This window comes from Empidonax traillii, unplaced genomic scaffold, assembly GCF_003031625.1.
Source record: "Empidonax traillii isolate 1590-97213 ecotype Southwest subspecies unplaced genomic scaffold, ASM303162v1 scaffold336:size770142, whole genome shotgun sequence".
Taxonomy (NCBI): domain Eukaryota; kingdom Metazoa; phylum Chordata; class Aves; order Passeriformes; family Tyrannidae; genus Empidonax; species Empidonax traillii.
In genome coordinates this window covers 250589-268783 of record NW_020955529.1, presented here as the reverse complement: position 1 = coordinate 268783, position 18195 = coordinate 250589, and the positions used below count along the sequence as shown (strand labels likewise).

Genomic DNA, 18195 nt, shown 5'->3' with positions numbered 1-18195 from the left:
GCTATTCCACCAAACCAAGGCTGGCAACTTTTCCTGTATAAATGAGTGTTAAAAACATCACACAAGCCATTCTGTTACGTTCAAATGCAAAGTGAATTTCTTGACCCTTTCCTAGTATAAACAAAGCAGCATGAGCATTTAAGCAATAAGCTGACACTTGTGTCCTACAAAAAGGAACACCTGGTTTCCACATTAAGGAGAAGAGAGACCTTATGACAGGTGATCATGTCATTTAAGAGATCCCATAGATGCTACAGTGCTCACCATGACAGAAGATCCATAAATCAACAGTCATTTAATTTATCAGGCATTTTCTGTCTGGAGATATGTCTTTCATTTGCCTTGTGATAAATGTACTGTGCTAAGAGTTACACAGCCACCTGCTTTACAGGCTTGGGAACTCAATACCAGAAGACTTTTCATCAGGGCATTTATATGTGCTTTTCAAGGTGGCTCAGAAAGAGATTTTTCCCTTTTACCTGAACCACCTTTTTTTCCGTTTGTTTTTAGATTAGCTTTCCTAGCATTTATACATATGATGTCCTTACAGGGAACAGAATCTCTTTTACAATTGAAAAGCAAAAATCAGTTTCATATATGACTTTGTCTTACGTGCTGGAGGATGTGAGCGAGGCTATTGGGAACAAATGACTTACGAAAATAAATTTTGAGCATGTTCCCACATAGTCCCTAACTCATGATTTCTGTAGATGAGCTCTCCTGCCTGGGCAGGGGTTTCGGGGTGCAGCTGCTGCACCAGGCTGAGGGATTGGCTTGGCAGTCAGTGTGCATTGCACCCCACCTAGAGGCTGGTAGGGAGAAATCCCTTCCCTTCTATTTCCTGAATAATCTATGCTAATGATGTCAAAACAGAGGTGAGAGGCATATTCCTTGCCCTTATTGCCAGAGAGTAATACTTAACATTAGCAGTGCTTCAGAAGTTCTTGAAATAGACTTGTGACCAGGAAGCAAAATGCTTGGAAGCTTACAGAATAAGAACAGGGATTTCTGTCCATTCCGACATCACTGATGCTCAGAAAACTAAACCAGCATCTGCTTACCAAGTTTAATGTGGTGTACATTTTAACACTTCCTTTTTGGTTTATGCTCATTTTTTCATAGTGATTGGAACAACACTTCAAGGAGCCAGACATTCCTTGGAGCTTTACTCCCCTGTTTACCATACTTTTGTTATTGCTTTTACTGGTTAAATGCAGATTGGGAGGGCCTGAGCTCTGTTCCAGCCACTAAGTCTGTATAGCAACCTGAGTTTCTCCCCTCCTTATGAGACCCATCTCTGACCAAAGTAAGGTTATTCCTAAGAAGAGAAAAGCTTGGAGAGGTGTGGTGACTTGACCCAGCATTGGAAGATCAAAGCAAGCACAAAGCCTGACCCTGCCACCTGGCTTGATGAAGTAGTTGTCTCAGGTTTGCTGGTTTTCAGTCATATGTCTCAAACTAACATTCCCAGAGAATCATTGCTGTTGCATTTCTGTTTGTGTCTGTAAGTTCTTCGTCTATTTTGGAGGTAGAAAATACCCAGCCTTGCCAGCCCATCCCAGTGAGCTGCTGAAGTGTTGCCTCCAATAAAACATATAATATTCTGTTTATTCCCACCTGATCCTTCCCATCTTGATAATCTTCCTAATAGCCTTTTTGAAACAAAACACTGGTTTATTATTTGGTCTCAATCCTCCTTATTTATCAGCCTATCTTAAACGTGTAATAATCCTGCTCCTTTCCTTTCGTTCTCTTACTACTTAACATGACTAATGTACTTCTGCTGTTCAGTTTAATAACTGTGCACTGGGGGAATTTCTGCTGCATTGTCAGCTTTCCATTGGTCTTAGTGAGGTGAAGAGATATTTTATAAGTTCTGCGTACAGATTGCTTCAAATGCACTCCTAATGGAAAAGGTGACTCATTCTTTTCCTTTAAAAAACACTTTCTCTGCTACAGAACTAGGCTGTTTCTTCATAGACAGAAGTAAAGAATGACTATATCCCTATCTTTGTTATCACTCTGATAGTACCTTTTTGGATAGGATATACTAGTAGCAGGTGAGGTGCTAAATTTTGGGTTCTTGTCTGCAATATTATATCATTGACCATTCCAGTTGTAATTCATTCAGAAATCATTTTCTGTCTTCTGTGCCTTGGTGATATACACCCTCATGCTTTTTACCAGCAAGTGTGCAGACAGGCCCTTCAAGAGCAATTCCTTAGTGAATAATGTGGTCTCCAAAAGTGGTGGGAAACCTCATCTGACCCACAGCCAGTCTCTCACTGGAAATGAAAGTACATCTAGAAAGTTAAAGATCATTTTCAGTCCTTCTTCTAACTACTGAAAGAGACATTAAAGTACACAATGGGATGAACCTACAAGGCATATGCAGAGAGGTGTGAAACACCAGGAAGCCATAACCACAGAGCTGCTAAAGGGAAATACTGATAGTTATTACTTCCAGCAAGTCTTTGCCATCTGTCATGATGATACCTGGAGACCTGATAGACCTTAATTTGACGCTTGCAGCATGCAATCAGAGAAGGCACTGTGCTTGGCCGTGCTCTGTGATTTTAAGGCTCGGCTAGACTCAAATCAGTTGGGGTCTGGCTACATGGGTACATGTGTGGCGCTTGCCAAGAGCAGCCTGGTGTGTCTCTGGTGCCTTACAGACTTTGGGGCTGCACTTCTCATGCTCAGCTGCACTCTTCCCATCTGTCACTTGCTGTTGACTGCCTGTCCATCCCTCTCAGGCATCCTGCTCAGGAATATGTGTTATGGTAAGGTTTTCTGCAGGGAAGGAGATCAATTAGATGTGTCGCTGTGTATACTATAGACAAGATTCTAGCCAAGAAAAAAATACATTTTTATTTTGAAGCCAAAGATGATGAGGTTTCTGATGTTCTGCACTTCCCAGGGGAGTTTATTCTGTGCTCACAGATATAGCCTCTCCTGCACAGATCACTGCTTCCCAAGGAAAAGGCTATCAAATCCAGCAGGAGGGCCCAGTACCACTCCTAACACTAACAATTGTGCAATTACACATCTAATTCTTTGCTAGACATATTGATCTATTGAAACCTTGCTGGCTGCAATAATAGAAAATTTAGTCACTCATGTTGTGAATGGGGCTGGAACATAAAGGGAAGCTGTCAGAGACCTTGAGTATTATATTTAATTTAGGGCTCTGGATACATCAGCAGGTAACCTGCATTTATTCAGCTGCCAGCATAGCCTGAAATACACTCTTCATCTCATAGTAACAGAGTTTGGGCCTTACAACCATTTCAGCTAATGAATTACTCCTTAAATTCTGGCAGTGCACTAAATGAAATCTTAAGTCCACATCTCCAAAAATTTACAGTCTAATGGCGAATCCATCAAAACTCTCTTAAAGATTAAATTCTTTGATCTAAGTATCACCCTGAAGGACCTGTAAACTTGCAGTCCATATTATTACCTAATCATGCAGTCTCCATTTCCAGCTATTAGCACTATGTACTATATACACAAAAGCGCGATGGAAGATTATATCTTTATTTTGTTCAGTGAGAATAAAAACTACATTCTCTGCTAGTGGAAAAAAAACCAAACAAAAAGCCTACTGCAACCTGCTGATAAGAGTCGATGCAATATTTTGTGCCATATTATTATTTTTCTCTTGTTCTTCTGTTGCTGAAACCAAAAAATCTGTAGGAGATGGAGCTCAGTGCTCATCCAAACCAGTGCAAAACCTTCCTTTTTTTTACAGAGAGCTTTCTTTAAGATTTTAATCACTGAAAAAATATTCCTGATTAGAATAATTTTAATTCATCATGAGCTTGTTTCTTGAAAGTGAAGGGTGATTGCTTTTAGCAAAATGACACCAAATAAGCCCCTATTTCTTAATGTGGTGACTAGAATGACTGAAATCAAAGTATTTTACATTTGTAATTTTTCCCCCCCTGCTTTTAGCTATGGACAATGGAATACGCTCTGTCTGCTGTGATGCAAAAGCACCTGTCTGAGAAACAAGAGAAGATAATTCAAGGTGTCGTAAGCAGACTGGGATGCCTCAGTGATGAGTAAGTATGGTTTCGTCAGTAAGCAGTGGTGTGAAACTTCACTGTTGCATGCACAGATAAGAACTTTTTGACATTACATTGTGGAAAGCAGTGTTGAGGGATTATGAGCATCCTCAGAGAGAGAGAGGCAATTGCCTGATTTTTTTGTCTGAGTATCAAAAGCAAAATAAAAAAAAATACACATATCGTGACTCCTGGTAGGTAGAAAAAAAAGTCTTGTGTGATTTCGCAGTGGTGTGCTTTCTGTCTATAGACTATGTGGGTGATTTCTAGTCTTGAACCAGACTCTCTGCTCTCCATATATCACATTGGAGTTGCATATTCTTCAAGATAAAATGTTCAGTCCAGCAGCATATAAATGATTATTTAACTATTGTATTCCTGTTTTTATTTTAATTTAACTCCAGTGTGACAGAACTAAAAGTCTGTCACAGCAATATCCATTCTTTACACCTGGTCAGCTTTCCAAGGCGTGCTTTGTACAAAAAGACATTACACAGAGTGACGAAGAACTCTTGTCACCTTTAAGCAATGACTTTGCTGAACGCAGCCGTGCCAAATGACCAAGCAGCTTTGCTGATTGACTTTTAATGGTCCTTTTCACAGGTCTGTTAACTACATATTGCAAAAACATCGGCTTCTGCTGCATTCAGTGCTCAGAAGGTTAACTCTCCGAAGAGCTGGAATGGCAGTCCTGGCCCACATGAGGCTGTCCAGAAAGAAGAGCCTGCTTCAGGAGCTGAGTGAGCAACATACCCTGCAAAAGGGATCCTCCCTGTGCCAAGATGAGGACCAGTGGCAGTTACAGAAGGCAGTGGTAAGTACAGTGTCTGGGTGGATTGTCTCCAGAGGTCTCATGGTATGATATAGGGCATTAGAAGTAGTCATAGAAGATCAAAAAAAAACCAAAGTCCCAAGTAGAAAGAAAAATGTTCTGTGTCAAAAATGTGCCTACCACTGGCACATGGGAGGTCCCTGAGTGTGCCTGTTGTAGTTTGGGCAGATATTTAAAATACCCTGTTGCTTTATCTGCTGTGTGGCTATCTGTGGTATGTGTGATCATGGCAAGCTTATTTAGCATTTTATTTTATATGAAAACACTAATGAGAGAAGGCAGGTCAACATGTAACCATGGTGGTAGTGGATCACGGGTTGGACTTGATGATCTCAAAGGTCCTTTCCAACTTGGCTGATTCTATGATTCTATGTATAAAGGATTTCTGCAAAGTTGCTGCTTCAGGGTAAGATAAACTCCTATTTCTGCACTTTCTCCTATTATGCGCTTGAGAAGCATTAGAAGAAATTCTTCCTTCTACTAGACCTAGCAAGTTCTTCTATACCTAATTTTTCACTCTTTTTTTCTCTCTTCTGTCCACATAAGAAGCTCAGCATCTATTCCCTTGACATCTTTCCAAATTATCTGTTTCCTCTGGGTCAGGGAGGTAAGGGAAAGTTGAAAGGATTTTTAGACTTGATATTCCTACAGGTCACTTCCAAATCTGTTTGTGACTGTGGTTTTTAGGGTTGATCCCTTAATTGTTGTTGTCCCTTAAGTAAATAACTTACCTGCACTGGAAATTTACCTAGAACAACACCAAATTTCGTATTTCAACACCATACAAGCCTCCTAGCAGGTGTCAGTGATAGCCCCTGCCCAACCCACTGCTGCAGCACATTGGGTTGAACCCATCCAACACTTTGCAGCTCTGTGCTCCATGCTGTCACTGTGTAATTAGCTGATAGATAATATTTGGTATCCTTCTTATTTTGATTTGCATAATGCAAACCCTCCATCTCCACTTGGAAGAGGAATAAGGAAAATCTGTCTGCTGCCATTTTCATGTTTGAAACATCAGTTGAAGTATTTTCTGCTATGTTTGAAAATCTTTTAAAAAATTCAGAAGAAATAAAATATAAAATAATAAAATACGAATGCGTATCACTGTATTCCTCTTGCTTTCCACTGCTCCCTCTCACTTAGCTCCCACAGAGACATTAATTGATGCAATCACCGTGTTCCCTAACAAAAATGAAATGTCCCCAGGTGTTGGTGTTCCTTTGGCTTCTCTCCATTAAAGCCTTTTTCCAAGTCCAGCTAAAACTCATCTCACAAGGAAGTGGCTAAAAATACACATATAAGATCTTTACTGCCAAAGATGTATGACATAAGTATGGAATTGTGAAAAGTCAAGAGAGAAAAAACATGTTACAAACAAACCCTAAAACAGTCTATAAGGAGTTAAGGAAAAGGTTAATTTACAGACACTCAACCAGATTTTTAGACATACTGTGTTGTTTTAACTAAACTTAATTTTTTCTTGGGCCAGTTTTAGACTGGCGGATGTTGTCATATCGATCTGTTGAATTCATGTAGAATGTAAAACAACACTAAGGGATCATGGCATTCGATCTCTAAAATAAAGGAGAAACAATTTAATCACATTTCAACTGTCTAAAAAAACTTTCAAAAACATATGTCTGAGCTATAAATAGAGATATGTCAGAACAACCCAGCATTAATACGGACATCATTATTTTCCACAGATGAATGTGGGCAGAGCAGGTTCTTTTTCTACTTGCATTTCCGTGAAGGCATCAAATAGGTACTGTCAAGTCCCCCAGAATAATTTAATGCTATTTAGCCTTAAATGAGAATATTAATAAGAAGGACACAGCAACACAATAGAAGGCCATCTGTGGAAGACTAATACATGTAAGGAAGACAGAACAGGTTGTCCTGGTGAGCATATGCTATTGTGTTCTAAAGAGAATTTAGGTGGAAAGTGGATTTAAAAAGAAGCGTGGATAATGGTGGCAAGGATGGTCCAAAGACCTCAAAGAACTCTTTAGCCTAAAAAACGGTGTCATATGGAGTATCATAGGTTTTAAAATTGGTATATAATATGTGAAAAGGGAACAAATTTTCATTTGTTTTTAATGAAAGAAGAGAACACTGAGCAAAGCTGTTAGATGGCAGGTTCAAAATTAAGAGATATGTTGGTAAGCTTTAGAACTCCTGACCACAGGATGCTGTGCAAATGGTTTTCAGGTGCTATTACACACATTCATGACCTCTCCCAAGGGCCTTTAGTACCAATATACCAAGTTTTTCTCAGGTAGGCCACACAAACTGTACAAGTGTTTCTGTAACTGTATACTGTATACTTGCCTGCACGGGAACAAGGCTCAGGGTATTTGACATAGGTGTGAATACATCACTTGGAAATGGCTAATGGCACAGGATGCAGCTGGTACTGTATGTGTCGTGACAGAGGCTGTAGTTTTGTGCAAAAACAAATGTGTTAAATGACTGGACATGTTTCCATTGGAAATTAGATTATTCTCATTGTTAAAATGGTAACATTCTGAATGGGTGTAGGACTTCTTTCAAAGTGAAGTTGACTAAGTTTATTATCATATTTAAATGGCAGTACTATCTTATTTTATGTTTACCAGGAGTCCCACATTCGGGAAGAGGAGGAGAAACTCGAGGAAGAAACACAGGAAACCAATTTAGAATTTCACCAGCAGCTAGTCACAGAAATCCAAGAAGCTCTTCAGTTTCTTCAGCAGCACATGGAGCAGGTGATTGGGCAGACACTGCTGCAGCATGCCCAGCGGGAAGCTGGAAAAAAGAGTTCAGATGATGGGCAGGACTTCAAGGTATGGAAGTGTTCAATAGTGGTTTTCCAAAAAAATTGAGGACTACTCTGCTAAAATGGAAAGCAATTTAATTTATGCATTACCCTATGCTTAGAAGTATTAGCAGGAGATCATTACAACCTGTGTTAAAACTGAACATACCTTGTAAAGTATTTACAAACTAACACTTAGGTAGCAGTAGAGTATTTGCTATATTAGCCAAAATAGGTTTTATTAAGCTAAACCCTGAAAAATATAAAAAATTGTGAGAGTTCTTCATGGAAGAGAATAATAAAAAGGAGTAGGAAAGGGAGATGGTTACGTATTGATGAAGGTTTTCTGATTAATCAGTAGTGTTTGTATATTAACACCTTAATATTACTTCATAGATGAATAATTAAATAAAACTAATTCTTGCTCCCAAGATGAATAAAATGTTTCCACAGTAAATATTTGAATTTTCTGTGTAATGGAAAGTCATAGCAGAGCTACACATATATTGATTTACTTTGCTGGCAGTTGGGTTGACGGGGAAAACGGGCTACAGAGATTGAACAGATAGGGGAATGACCTCTTCCCAGATGAAGGGGAGGCAAGTTAGAAAGATTTTACTACAGTTTACTATGTTGAAATGTTCCATGGACAAAGGGAGATACCTGGTTTTCAGCATCTTGGTCTGCCACATTTTAACGCCACATTTAAATTCACAATTTTCTGTGCACATACATAATCAGGTTGTGTGTTTCAGACAGATCAGACAGATCAAAACAGGTCAGTTTTTTACTTATGGCTTGTACTGTCTGATACAGGAAAGGCTGGTGGAAGCTGCTGTTGAAAGTGTGTATGGGACCAGCAATAATATCAATAGACTGGTGCAAAACTACTACCAGCAATTAGGAAAAATCACAGAGGGCTATGAAGGGAAAAAGCTTCAACAGCTGAAATCCTTACAAGGTACGTATGATATTGACAACTCTAAGACAATTCTGTCTAAATTAATTACCTTATCACTGTAAATATTGTTTTTATAGATAACAGAAATCTGTTATTTAACCATCAAAGCAAAATGAATGAGTAGGTCTGTTTACATCTTTGAAGGAGAAATGGTAGAACTGTTTTTATTAACTACTTGAATTACAGTCATAGATGCAGGACCCTGTTACTTGACATTTGGTACAAACGCACACAGAATGATGATCCAGTGATGGAAATTATAGTTTAACCACAAACTCTGCTTCACCAAGCTAGGATCAGAGATACCATCACAGTCACAACTGCCTGCAGTTGATTTTCTAGTGCTTTAAACCTCAACACGGGGCAGGAAAAATTTCAAAAGTAAGGAGCTGTACAAATATTAGGTTGTAGAGTTAATATCTACCACTGTTCAACTTGGTATATTAATTCATGCAGATAAACTGAATCAATGAATCCAATATTCATAGGGAGAGAGAGGGAATACGTGACAGGCTCCTGCAAGCTGAATCTTTTCCCTAGAAGGGAGGAGATCTGAGTTTGCAATTCCTGTTCCAATATTAGAAAACAAACATCGCTGGCAGATAAGTCTGCTTCCTCTGGGTTACTGACCTCAGCTTTGTGAAGTAGACTTTTAGATTAATTTCTTTGTTTGGCTCAGAGAAATGTTGATGTCTCTGAAATTGAGGAAATTCATTAGAGGAGACACCAAAAAGCCAAGCATGCCCACCCTAGAACACTCTGTGAGCTACTGCACTATTGCGAAGCTGTCAAGCATGATTCTCACAAGTTCTTGAAACTGCTATATCTCACATAAATACGGGCAGGTTCTCCTGGAATTATTTTATTTGTTAATTTCCTTCAAAAGAAGAGAAAAAAAGCAAGCTGTGATTATTGATTTCTTTTGTAAACACCTTCCCCTCCCCTGATGAAAGCTGTAGGCATTAAATGAAGTTAACAAGTTAGCAAAATGCGAGTAAGATCATAGGTATTTGAGAGACATGGAATGGATAATTTTTTTTTCTAAAGGAGAGTTAGCAATTTTTAAAACAGAAAATATTCTTTAACCACAGAAGAGATTTTTTGAGGAGGAATAGGTGTATCTACTCAAGGCTGAGATCCAGAGGCGAGTTGGTAGGAGGGACTTGTGAGGCCCAGTATTAGCTAGGCATAGCTAACTGGAGAAAACCAAACTGTTCTGCAGTGTTCTGTTGTGAACCTTGAAGACTTTAATACTGGAAGCTGAAGTGCTTCAAGTAAGGCAAAATCTGTGCAGGGATTTTGGACAGTCTGTATTTCAGGCACTGGTATCCAGCAAAGCAGTAATTTACTGAAGTTCTCAGAAACCTCTAAAGACCTCTTTTGCCCTGATTGAACCAACTGTAGTGTCCAAAATCCCTTTGATTTGAGTTTCTTCAAGCCAAAATTAAAACTGAAGCCTGTTCCAGAATGCTCTGCTGAGCTGAGCTGAGCTGGATGTCAATAAACACTTGAATGTTCTGCTTCATCAGTGTTTTGATATTGCTCTCAACTGGTCTCCCAGTTAGGTTGTGAGACCTAGAATACCAGTCACCAGAAGCACAGTCAACCTTCTGGTGATTGCTCATTTAGGTTATTTTTTCTCCTAGAGGTTGTGTGGGTATGTTATTATTTGAGTGTGTTGGTTTGCCATGAACTACAAGGAAGAAAATTACACGTGATGGAGCACATTTTGTTTTCAACTGAAGGAAAAGAAAATAGTTCTGCTGCAATGTAAACCTTCAGACAGGAGGGAGGATGAGAGTATTTATGCTGGTAATAAAGCGGGAATGTTCCAGATTTGGGTGGCCAGAGAGAAACCCAGCTGAAATTCACTGATCAAATGAACTGCTACAGTGAAAAAATACTGCAAACCTAAGTATCTGTGCTGTAGCTTGCCCCTTGGTATCTAAGGGACTTGGACACTTTAGTAAACCTTAGTCCTTCTTTAACCAAAGTCCAGATTTGTAATGCATAGCCCCACTTCTTTCTCATTTTTGCTGCTGTGTTGGCCCCATATGCACTTAAGTTTCTTGCCATGATTCTGAACATCCTGGAGCTCTGCTTGGGGGCACAGCCAGGACGCTCTAAGCCCTACCACCAAGCCAATTGCCTTCCATCCAAGCTCATCCAGGAGTCAGAACATCCATGTTGCTTGCTTTGCAGAAAGGGCTGATCTGTGAGGTGATCTCCAAGCATGATCACCATACTAGGAGTGTGATTAACTTCACCCAGTCCTCTCATAACTTCTCTATCTAAAACACAGGATGATAAAAACAGCATTTGCAATAAAACCACCTACTGTGTATTATCTGTGGGATTAGAAGTGCCACATAGGAAATCTCTTATATACTTCATTCAGTGACAGTTAAATGGGAGTAAGGACTATTATGCCAGGCATCTCTCTCCGAGTGACTATGCTTAATGTCAGGCTAGAGGAGTTTGCTTCTTCTGACATCCCTTGGCCTAGTAAAGCTGAATTTAGTTTGTCTGGTGCAGCCACAGGAAAAAAAGGTAGAGAGTACCTCCCCTTGCACAGCCAGCCCAGCCCAGCCTGAAGTAACTGCTCCCTGATGGTGCCATTGGTAGGAAAGGTGCCTGTCAGCTTTTCTGAGCACTCAGAAGAGGTTGGATGCTCCCCAGGTGAAGGTAATGTACCCTCATCTGTTAGAGACCCATCCATCTCCCTCCCTCTGTTTTATTTAAAAGCAGTGGTGCAAGGTCCTGTCTGTCAGACACGCTCCAAGCCTTGCTGCCAGTCAGGGCTTCAGAGGCAAGAGTCAGGAGCTTGGTCAGCAGGTAAGCACTGACTTAGTCACAGAGTGTCAGTATATGCAAAAGTATCCAGAATTGTTTGATGTCAGCTGAGGGGACATCTTGTGAAGCAAAGCATTCCCAGGATTCGGTGGCCTCTAAGTGGGGGCTTTCTTTATATTGCATGTTTTGTTTAGGTATTGAACAAAGAAATCAAGGAGTTTTTATAAAATTTCTGCTTTGAATTCCATGTTAATCTGTTAACCTAGTGGAAGAAGCAGGTAGAATAGGAGGTTAGTGATATTACCATCTCTGCTAAATGATGCACAAACTATTGTCTGTGCAACAGGTCACAGGGGCAGAGCAAGACTGTGTAAGAAGTGCTTGATATCCCCTAAGGAGCAGTAACTTTGGAAAGACTACCTAGAACCAGGATTAATTTGTTCTGAAGGTTGCCACAATTCACTGTGTAATTTTGAGCGGGAGATTTTCAAAAATGTTATTTCAGCAGAAAGAAATGAGAAGATCAGACTTAAGAAGAAACAAGAGAATGAACTGGCATTGAAAGAAAAACACACCAAAGACTTCCTGAACGTGTCATCTGCAGTCCATCAAAGGTAAGAGCAGGCAGCAGCACTACTGAATCTACTTAAACATTGTGAGTCATGGCAGATCTACGTAAACATCTAGCTGAGTAAATCTTGAGTTGGAATTTTATGTTTGTCTTTGATGGAAAAGAAATATCCGATTTACTTTCTTATAAAATAAACTTGCTGATGGTCATTAGTTACAGATTGAAGAACTGTAATTTGACAGTTTAAAAAGAGAGAATGAAAAACAATTCCAAAACATATGCCAAATTTTAAAAGAAATGTAACATAAGTGTACGATGGGAACCAGTGGTGTCTAATTCACTACATTCCATCCTTTTTACTTTGAACATGAAAAGTGTTTGTTAGTTTGCATATACCATAATGAAGAGAAAAAGTTTGAAGCACAAAAAATACTCAAAATGGCAAGATTTCAGTGAAAGCCTTGGACAATCAAGATTAATTGCACTAAATTTAGAGTAAAATCTTTCATATGTTAATTAAATAAAAATAATATTTAATTAAGTACTGATTTTATAAAACTTAAAGTCCAGACAAAAAGCACTTCAATTGCAAAGGAATGAATTGTCATAAAAAACTGTATGGCTTGGCATGCACATGATACATATTTGTAATCATTTTATGTCTTTACTCTCAGTGTATTATCCAGAACAACATAGCATCTGCAATTTTTGTAAAAAGATTAATTCTTTTTTTAGACATTGTTACTTCTAAATTGGAAGAAATCTTTGCCTGCCTTTTCTCATCCTTGTTTGAATTAGTATAGAAATAGATTTATATAAAGGGCTTCATAAAAGATCTGTTAGTTACTCATTATAAAATTTATCATTTTTTCTGACACATGAATTTGCTTCTAGCTGCTGTCTCAGATTTTTTCTCCCATAATCGCTTATAGTGTCTTAAAAGAGAATACAATGAAATTGACCTCCGTACAAGTAGAAATATGGTATTGAAGAATGTTCAGCATCTAAGCTGATCTCATAACCATTAGTAATCAAACCCATTTTCTTATTTTCATTATGATTTCTTTTATGGTCAAATCCCAGTCCTTTGTAAATTAATGACAAAATTTCCATTAATTTATCTAACTCCCTTTAAACCTTTCATTGTTTTATTGTTTTATTTCTTTTTGCCCATGGTGCAACATTATCAAAAAAAGGAAATTTTGAAAGCTTTCACTGCTCTGTAGGCAGTGACCATTACAACAGCAGCTTCATTGTGTGTAGATGTCAGAAACAATTTGTGTTACCTCCTTCCCCAAGGAATCTGATGGATGATTGAAGGCATTGCTTCAAGGTAGATTAGGCAAGAAAACAGAAGAAATACAGATGCAGGAAAGTTTCAGCCATTCAGGTTGTACTGTATTAGTAATAATCCTTAACCAGAAAAGTAAAACAAGTGAAGAATATAGTTGTCAGTGCTCTCAGTTGCCAAGTTTTGAATTACCATGTTTCTGGATGAGTCTCAGTCTGGTACTGAAGAGCCCTGGATGAAATGTCTAATTCTTAATCCCTTATCCTCACACTTGATCTTCTAACAGCTTGTCCCTTTGGCAAGCAGACAGTAAAGCTGACTTTGAGAAACATACAGTGGTTTTGAAAGCAGACTTCAACTGCAGAGCTGAACTCCAGCTCCCAAAGTCCAGGCACAGACAACCCAAACTCCTGCTCTAATTCCTGCCTCCAAAAGGAGCTTGTATCCTATGGACAGCCAAGGCAGGTGATTAGAATAAGTAAATCTATCTAAAAACCTACCGCAAAATTTTCTGTCCCAGCAGAAGCTGGCTGGACCAATATTGTTAAGGAGCCTTTTTCTCTACAAAATCTTCTAAATAGACTTAGCCAGGATTGTATTCCTCCCTCGAACTGAACAATCTTTACTTTTACATTTCTCTTGACCAGGATAGTGCTGCAGCAAAAGAAGGTTTTGTCTCAGTTTGAACTGCAGCAGCAAATTCGTCTGGAGTCTCTGAAACAGAAGCTGCTGGCATTGCATCACCTGGAAACCGAGCTGGAGAATCAGCTAAGGGTAAAGCAGGGTAAAATGGTTCGTGGATCTGAAGCAGTCCATGGCAAAACATGGGACAGGTCACTTTGCTATCCTAGTTAAAATCAGGGCTAGGATTCACCGCTGTCTTGTGGGAACTGATGCTGGCCATATTGTTTGCTGTGTTTCTGCAGTGACAAACGCCTGTTTTGTCATGCCACATGTAGCATAATGTAACCCAGAACTGAGCTGTGTTGTGTTATCTGACTGCTGGTTTATCCTTGAGTGCAGGAAGCAGAGCAGGACTTTGTGAGCGAGTTGGCTGTGCTGACCAGAGTTCCAATGACTGTGAAGAAGAAGCCTTCCAAAAGGAGCAAGACAGCAGGTTGATACAACCTTTAATTGTTTAAAACCCCCCACATAGTTCCACATATCAGTGCATATTCTTGCAATATAGCACATCAGGGTTTCAGGAGAGATTGTTCATCAGTGCCGTTTCCCTAGCTGGGATGTAGAAAAGGCAGTCTTTCAGGGTCACCTGGGTCACCAACAGCACAGCCACAAATAAGTGTCACCTTTCATCACCGCAGAGCAGCCTTTAGCCAATAATTCACATTGTGCCCACTGAGGTGAGGCTTTGCCCTGCTCGAACCAAAGTTATTTTTAATGTCTTTATCATGTCCTTTAGAAACTGCTCTGTTCACCTCAATTACTAAGTCTTTGGGAGAACAGCAGAGCTGAGTCACCCAGCTTTCATTCTCCTGGTGGAATGGAAGAATTGCCTTCCCACACACGTGCTCAAAAGTAAAATTTTACTGAATCAGGAAACTTGAAATATTTATACAAATTTAATTTAACAAATTAGACTAATTCATTCTTCAGGAGATTCTTAGGGACAAATTGTCAGAATAGCAGTTGCGTTTCCTCGTCTGGATTTTGGGTGGAGCATAAAAAGTGTCATCCTTTGAGCCATGAAGTCCTTCTGCAATATCAGAATTAAACATTTGGCATTACATTTGAAAGGTGCTGAAAGGTGAGATAAGTGCCTGAAGAGGCAAAGCAGCTCACTCACCTGCACAGTTTTGAAGTGTCTCCCCCCAGCTGGTTGTTTCTCAAGTGTGCAGAACCGTGGTAGGCGCGTGACCCCAGGGACACGAGTGGAAGCTTAGTTCAGGGCCCTAAAAGCAGTGAATTTTTAATCAGATTGTTCTGATTCAAATCACCCAAAATTATGAACAGGCTTTTCTTCTGGTTTCTGATAATAAAAGCCATTTTCAGTTACTTGCTGAGATAATATATGATAGAGCTTTCAACTGTTGCACCACCTGAAAATTTACTTCAGTGTTCAGCAAGTGTGAAAGTTCGAAGTCTGCTGTGTGAGAACTAAGCAATGGTAAAATAGCAGTGTGCTAGTCTGATGGAAAGTGAATGATTTCCTTGGAATACTAAGATTATGTATGCAGTGTTAGAGGGTATTTTTATGCTTCAGGTTAATCAAAACCAAACAAGCTCTACTATATGTGATTGTTTTTTCTTTAATCCGCATGCATTTGGCAATTCAGGGGAAAAAACGAAGTCCAAAAGACAGCCCTTCCACTCACCTGAATCAGCAGAAAAAGATGATTCTCATGGAAATATTCAAGAGCCCCATGGACTGACTTCTGGCTCATGCAGGTACAGTAGAGGCTAAAAATATGTGAAAAACAATTTATAAAAAACTACTTTTTAAAATAAAAAGCTATAAAATCTACTTCACAAGTAGGTATATCAGTCAAACCCAAAATATAATGCCTACATTAGCTAAGTTTCTTCCGTAACAGTTCCTTCTCACGTGTACTTGATCTATTTTTCCCCATGGTTTTTTTTTTTTAAGTTAGGAAATTCATCTGTGTTTGATTGTATGTGCTGCCATGTATTTTATAAATAACTTTGATTATAGGTAGAGAAATGAGAAATACTGCTTCCTTGAATTAGTTCTTTTTAAACCTGAGTCACAGACAGCATAAATCAGCAGAGACAAGTGAATTCAATGGAACTAGGCTGACATGTAGCAACCAAAATATGGTCTGTGGTATTTAGGCTTTCAACTTCCACCTTTATTTCAGGAACAAAGGCAAGCTTCAGTCTTTGGCTGAGGAGGGTAGCAGCTCTAACAATGATTTTCTTGATAGATGTTTCAGTTGGCTTATGCTGGGGTGCTAACTAGAGGAGGAGAAATGGCTGCAAACCTGAAAGATGCCAGCTGATTACTACAGGCAGATCAAACCAGCCAGCTGGTCGCTGGGGCTTGATATATTGAGCAGAGAAAATCCTGCTGACAGGCAAAGCAAACAGTTGGTTCTCAGGAGCCACAGGCCTTTGGGGAAAAGTATTTATCCCCTGAGTGACCTCAGCCTGGGACTGACTTCAGGAGATGGCTCCTTTCCCTGATGGCATCAACCCTTTTCACACACTCCTTTCCCACAGCCAACAAGGGATACGTGTGTAGGGAACAGGGACCCAACAAAGGAACGTTTATCTTTTTGCAGTTTTGCTTTGGCACCTCAACAGAGGCAGCTGAAGCCAGTGAGTTCAGAAGTTATATATGGCAAGTGCCTTTCTTTTATCAAAATCAACTTAGTTTAAGAAAGAACTGCAGCATTTTAAAAACTGTCTGCAATTTTGTTTTATGTTTATGTCTTTCAGAGAGATGTTGCAGAGCCCACGTGAAGGGGAGATGGAACCAAGGAAAAACTCAAATATCTTAAAAGAAAAAAGCAGCGGGTAGTAAAAGCCTTTATATGAACTGTCTGAACACAGTGTACCGAAGCATTCTTCTGGGGAATCTCAGCAGCTATAGATACTTACTGAGCTGCTTTGCTGAGGAACAACGAAGAAAATCAATAAAAACTGATAAATCTTTTTTAGCTGCAGACCAAGAATCAATCCTGACCTCCTTAGCTGTTAATGCAGCATTCCCTCTTGGTTTTGGAAAGGGGGAACAAGGAAGTCTTTAATATAAGCTTTTTGAGATTGCTTTGGGAGTGTGGAGGGAAGATAGGTTTAGATTTGGAATATACCTCAGGAAAGTGCACTTGTAGAACAGATCCACACTAGGCTGATTGCCTAGGTTGCTGTATCTAAGTAAGGTTTCATCTCAGTAGGGATGTACCATTTGCTTTTGAGCCCTCAGTGTGGTAGATCGAGTCTTAGTATTTTGTAATTTCTGCTTTGGCCTAACAAAACCAGATAAAAATGTAAAGAATATTTAAACAGACTTCAGATTGTATTGGTACATCCAACAATGACATTTGGTCGCTCTTTTGTTACATTCTAGTGCTTCCAGGGCTATATATGCTTTTTAAAATTTGTACAAAGATGTTTATATATGTATTTCTCTTCCTTTGTCTCAGATTTCAAATTATTACTTTTAGGAAAAATGAGACAAAACCAGTTCTTTCATTTTTTTATACTTCAGTTCCTAGTCTTCTTCCTTAAGCACACCCTTTTGTTTCCAATATACTTTGTTATGCTCATTACTTCTCCTATGGGAGTTCTTGTTATGCAAAGCAGGGAGTTTTTACTGGCTGTACAGAGCACCTGTATTGTGTAATAAATTCCCTCACTTAAGCAACCTTACAGCATTCACAAAATGGAAGTTTTCTGCCTTTTTAAAAATAAAGATGGTATTTTGCTAATGAAAAGTCTGTCCTGTGGTGCAGGATGGACAATACTACAGCAGTTATGCAGTTTGCCTCAGAATTGTTGCCGCACAAGCAAGTTTGGTAAACTTAATTTTAATTAAGTTAATTTTCACCCCAAAAAAAAAAAAAAAAAAAAAAAAAAAAATCTAAATTATACCACTTCAAGCATTTGATTCTGGTATTTTGGTATCTGAGCTCTGTGATCCCTCTGTCTGATCTGGACATTTCAGTTGCTGCTCATTCTGCTTTTCTTCCCCCACCCCGCTCTGTAGAGATGGCAATAAAGAAGCTTTTCTCATTAGAGCTGATGATCCTTTAAACCACCCAGCACAGCAGCAGCTCCAGTCACAGTTTGGGTGCAGCACAGTCACCCCAGCGGGTCTCTTATCACCCGAGTGGGGTCTCCCGGCTGCTCTCCTTTGGCTGGGCAGGGCTGAAATGTTTTTTTCTCTTCATTAGGAA

At 39.3% G+C, this 18195-nt stretch overlaps 1 protein-coding gene across 4 annotated transcripts in view; it reads left to right on the top strand.

Annotated features, from left to right (window-relative positions):
• Nucleotides 1-17712, top strand: part of EVC (EvC ciliary complex subunit 1) — a 51598-nt gene extending 33886 nt beyond the window's left edge. For 3 of the 4 annotated variants that reach the window (XM_027891973.1, XM_027891976.1, XM_027891975.1), the window contains 9 exons: nucleotides 3958-4067; nucleotides 4674-4884; nucleotides 7524-7730; nucleotides 8519-8663; nucleotides 11962-12070; nucleotides 13966-14092; nucleotides 14342-14435; nucleotides 15613-15724; nucleotides 16736-17712. In XM_027891973.1, coding sequence (XP_027747774.1) covers nucleotides 3958-4067; nucleotides 4674-4884; nucleotides 7524-7730; nucleotides 8519-8663; nucleotides 11962-12070; nucleotides 13966-14092; nucleotides 14342-14435; nucleotides 15613-15724; nucleotides 16736-16817 — 1197 coding nt within the window. In that variant the 3' untranslated portion in view covers nucleotides 16818-17712. The remainder of the gene's footprint in view (nucleotides 1-3957; nucleotides 4068-4673; nucleotides 4885-7523; nucleotides 7731-8518; nucleotides 8664-11961; nucleotides 12071-13965; nucleotides 14093-14341; nucleotides 14436-15612; nucleotides 15725-16735) is intronic. The other variant, XM_027891974.1, reaches the window with a different exon arrangement.
• Nucleotides 17713-18195: the final 483 nt, after the last annotated feature.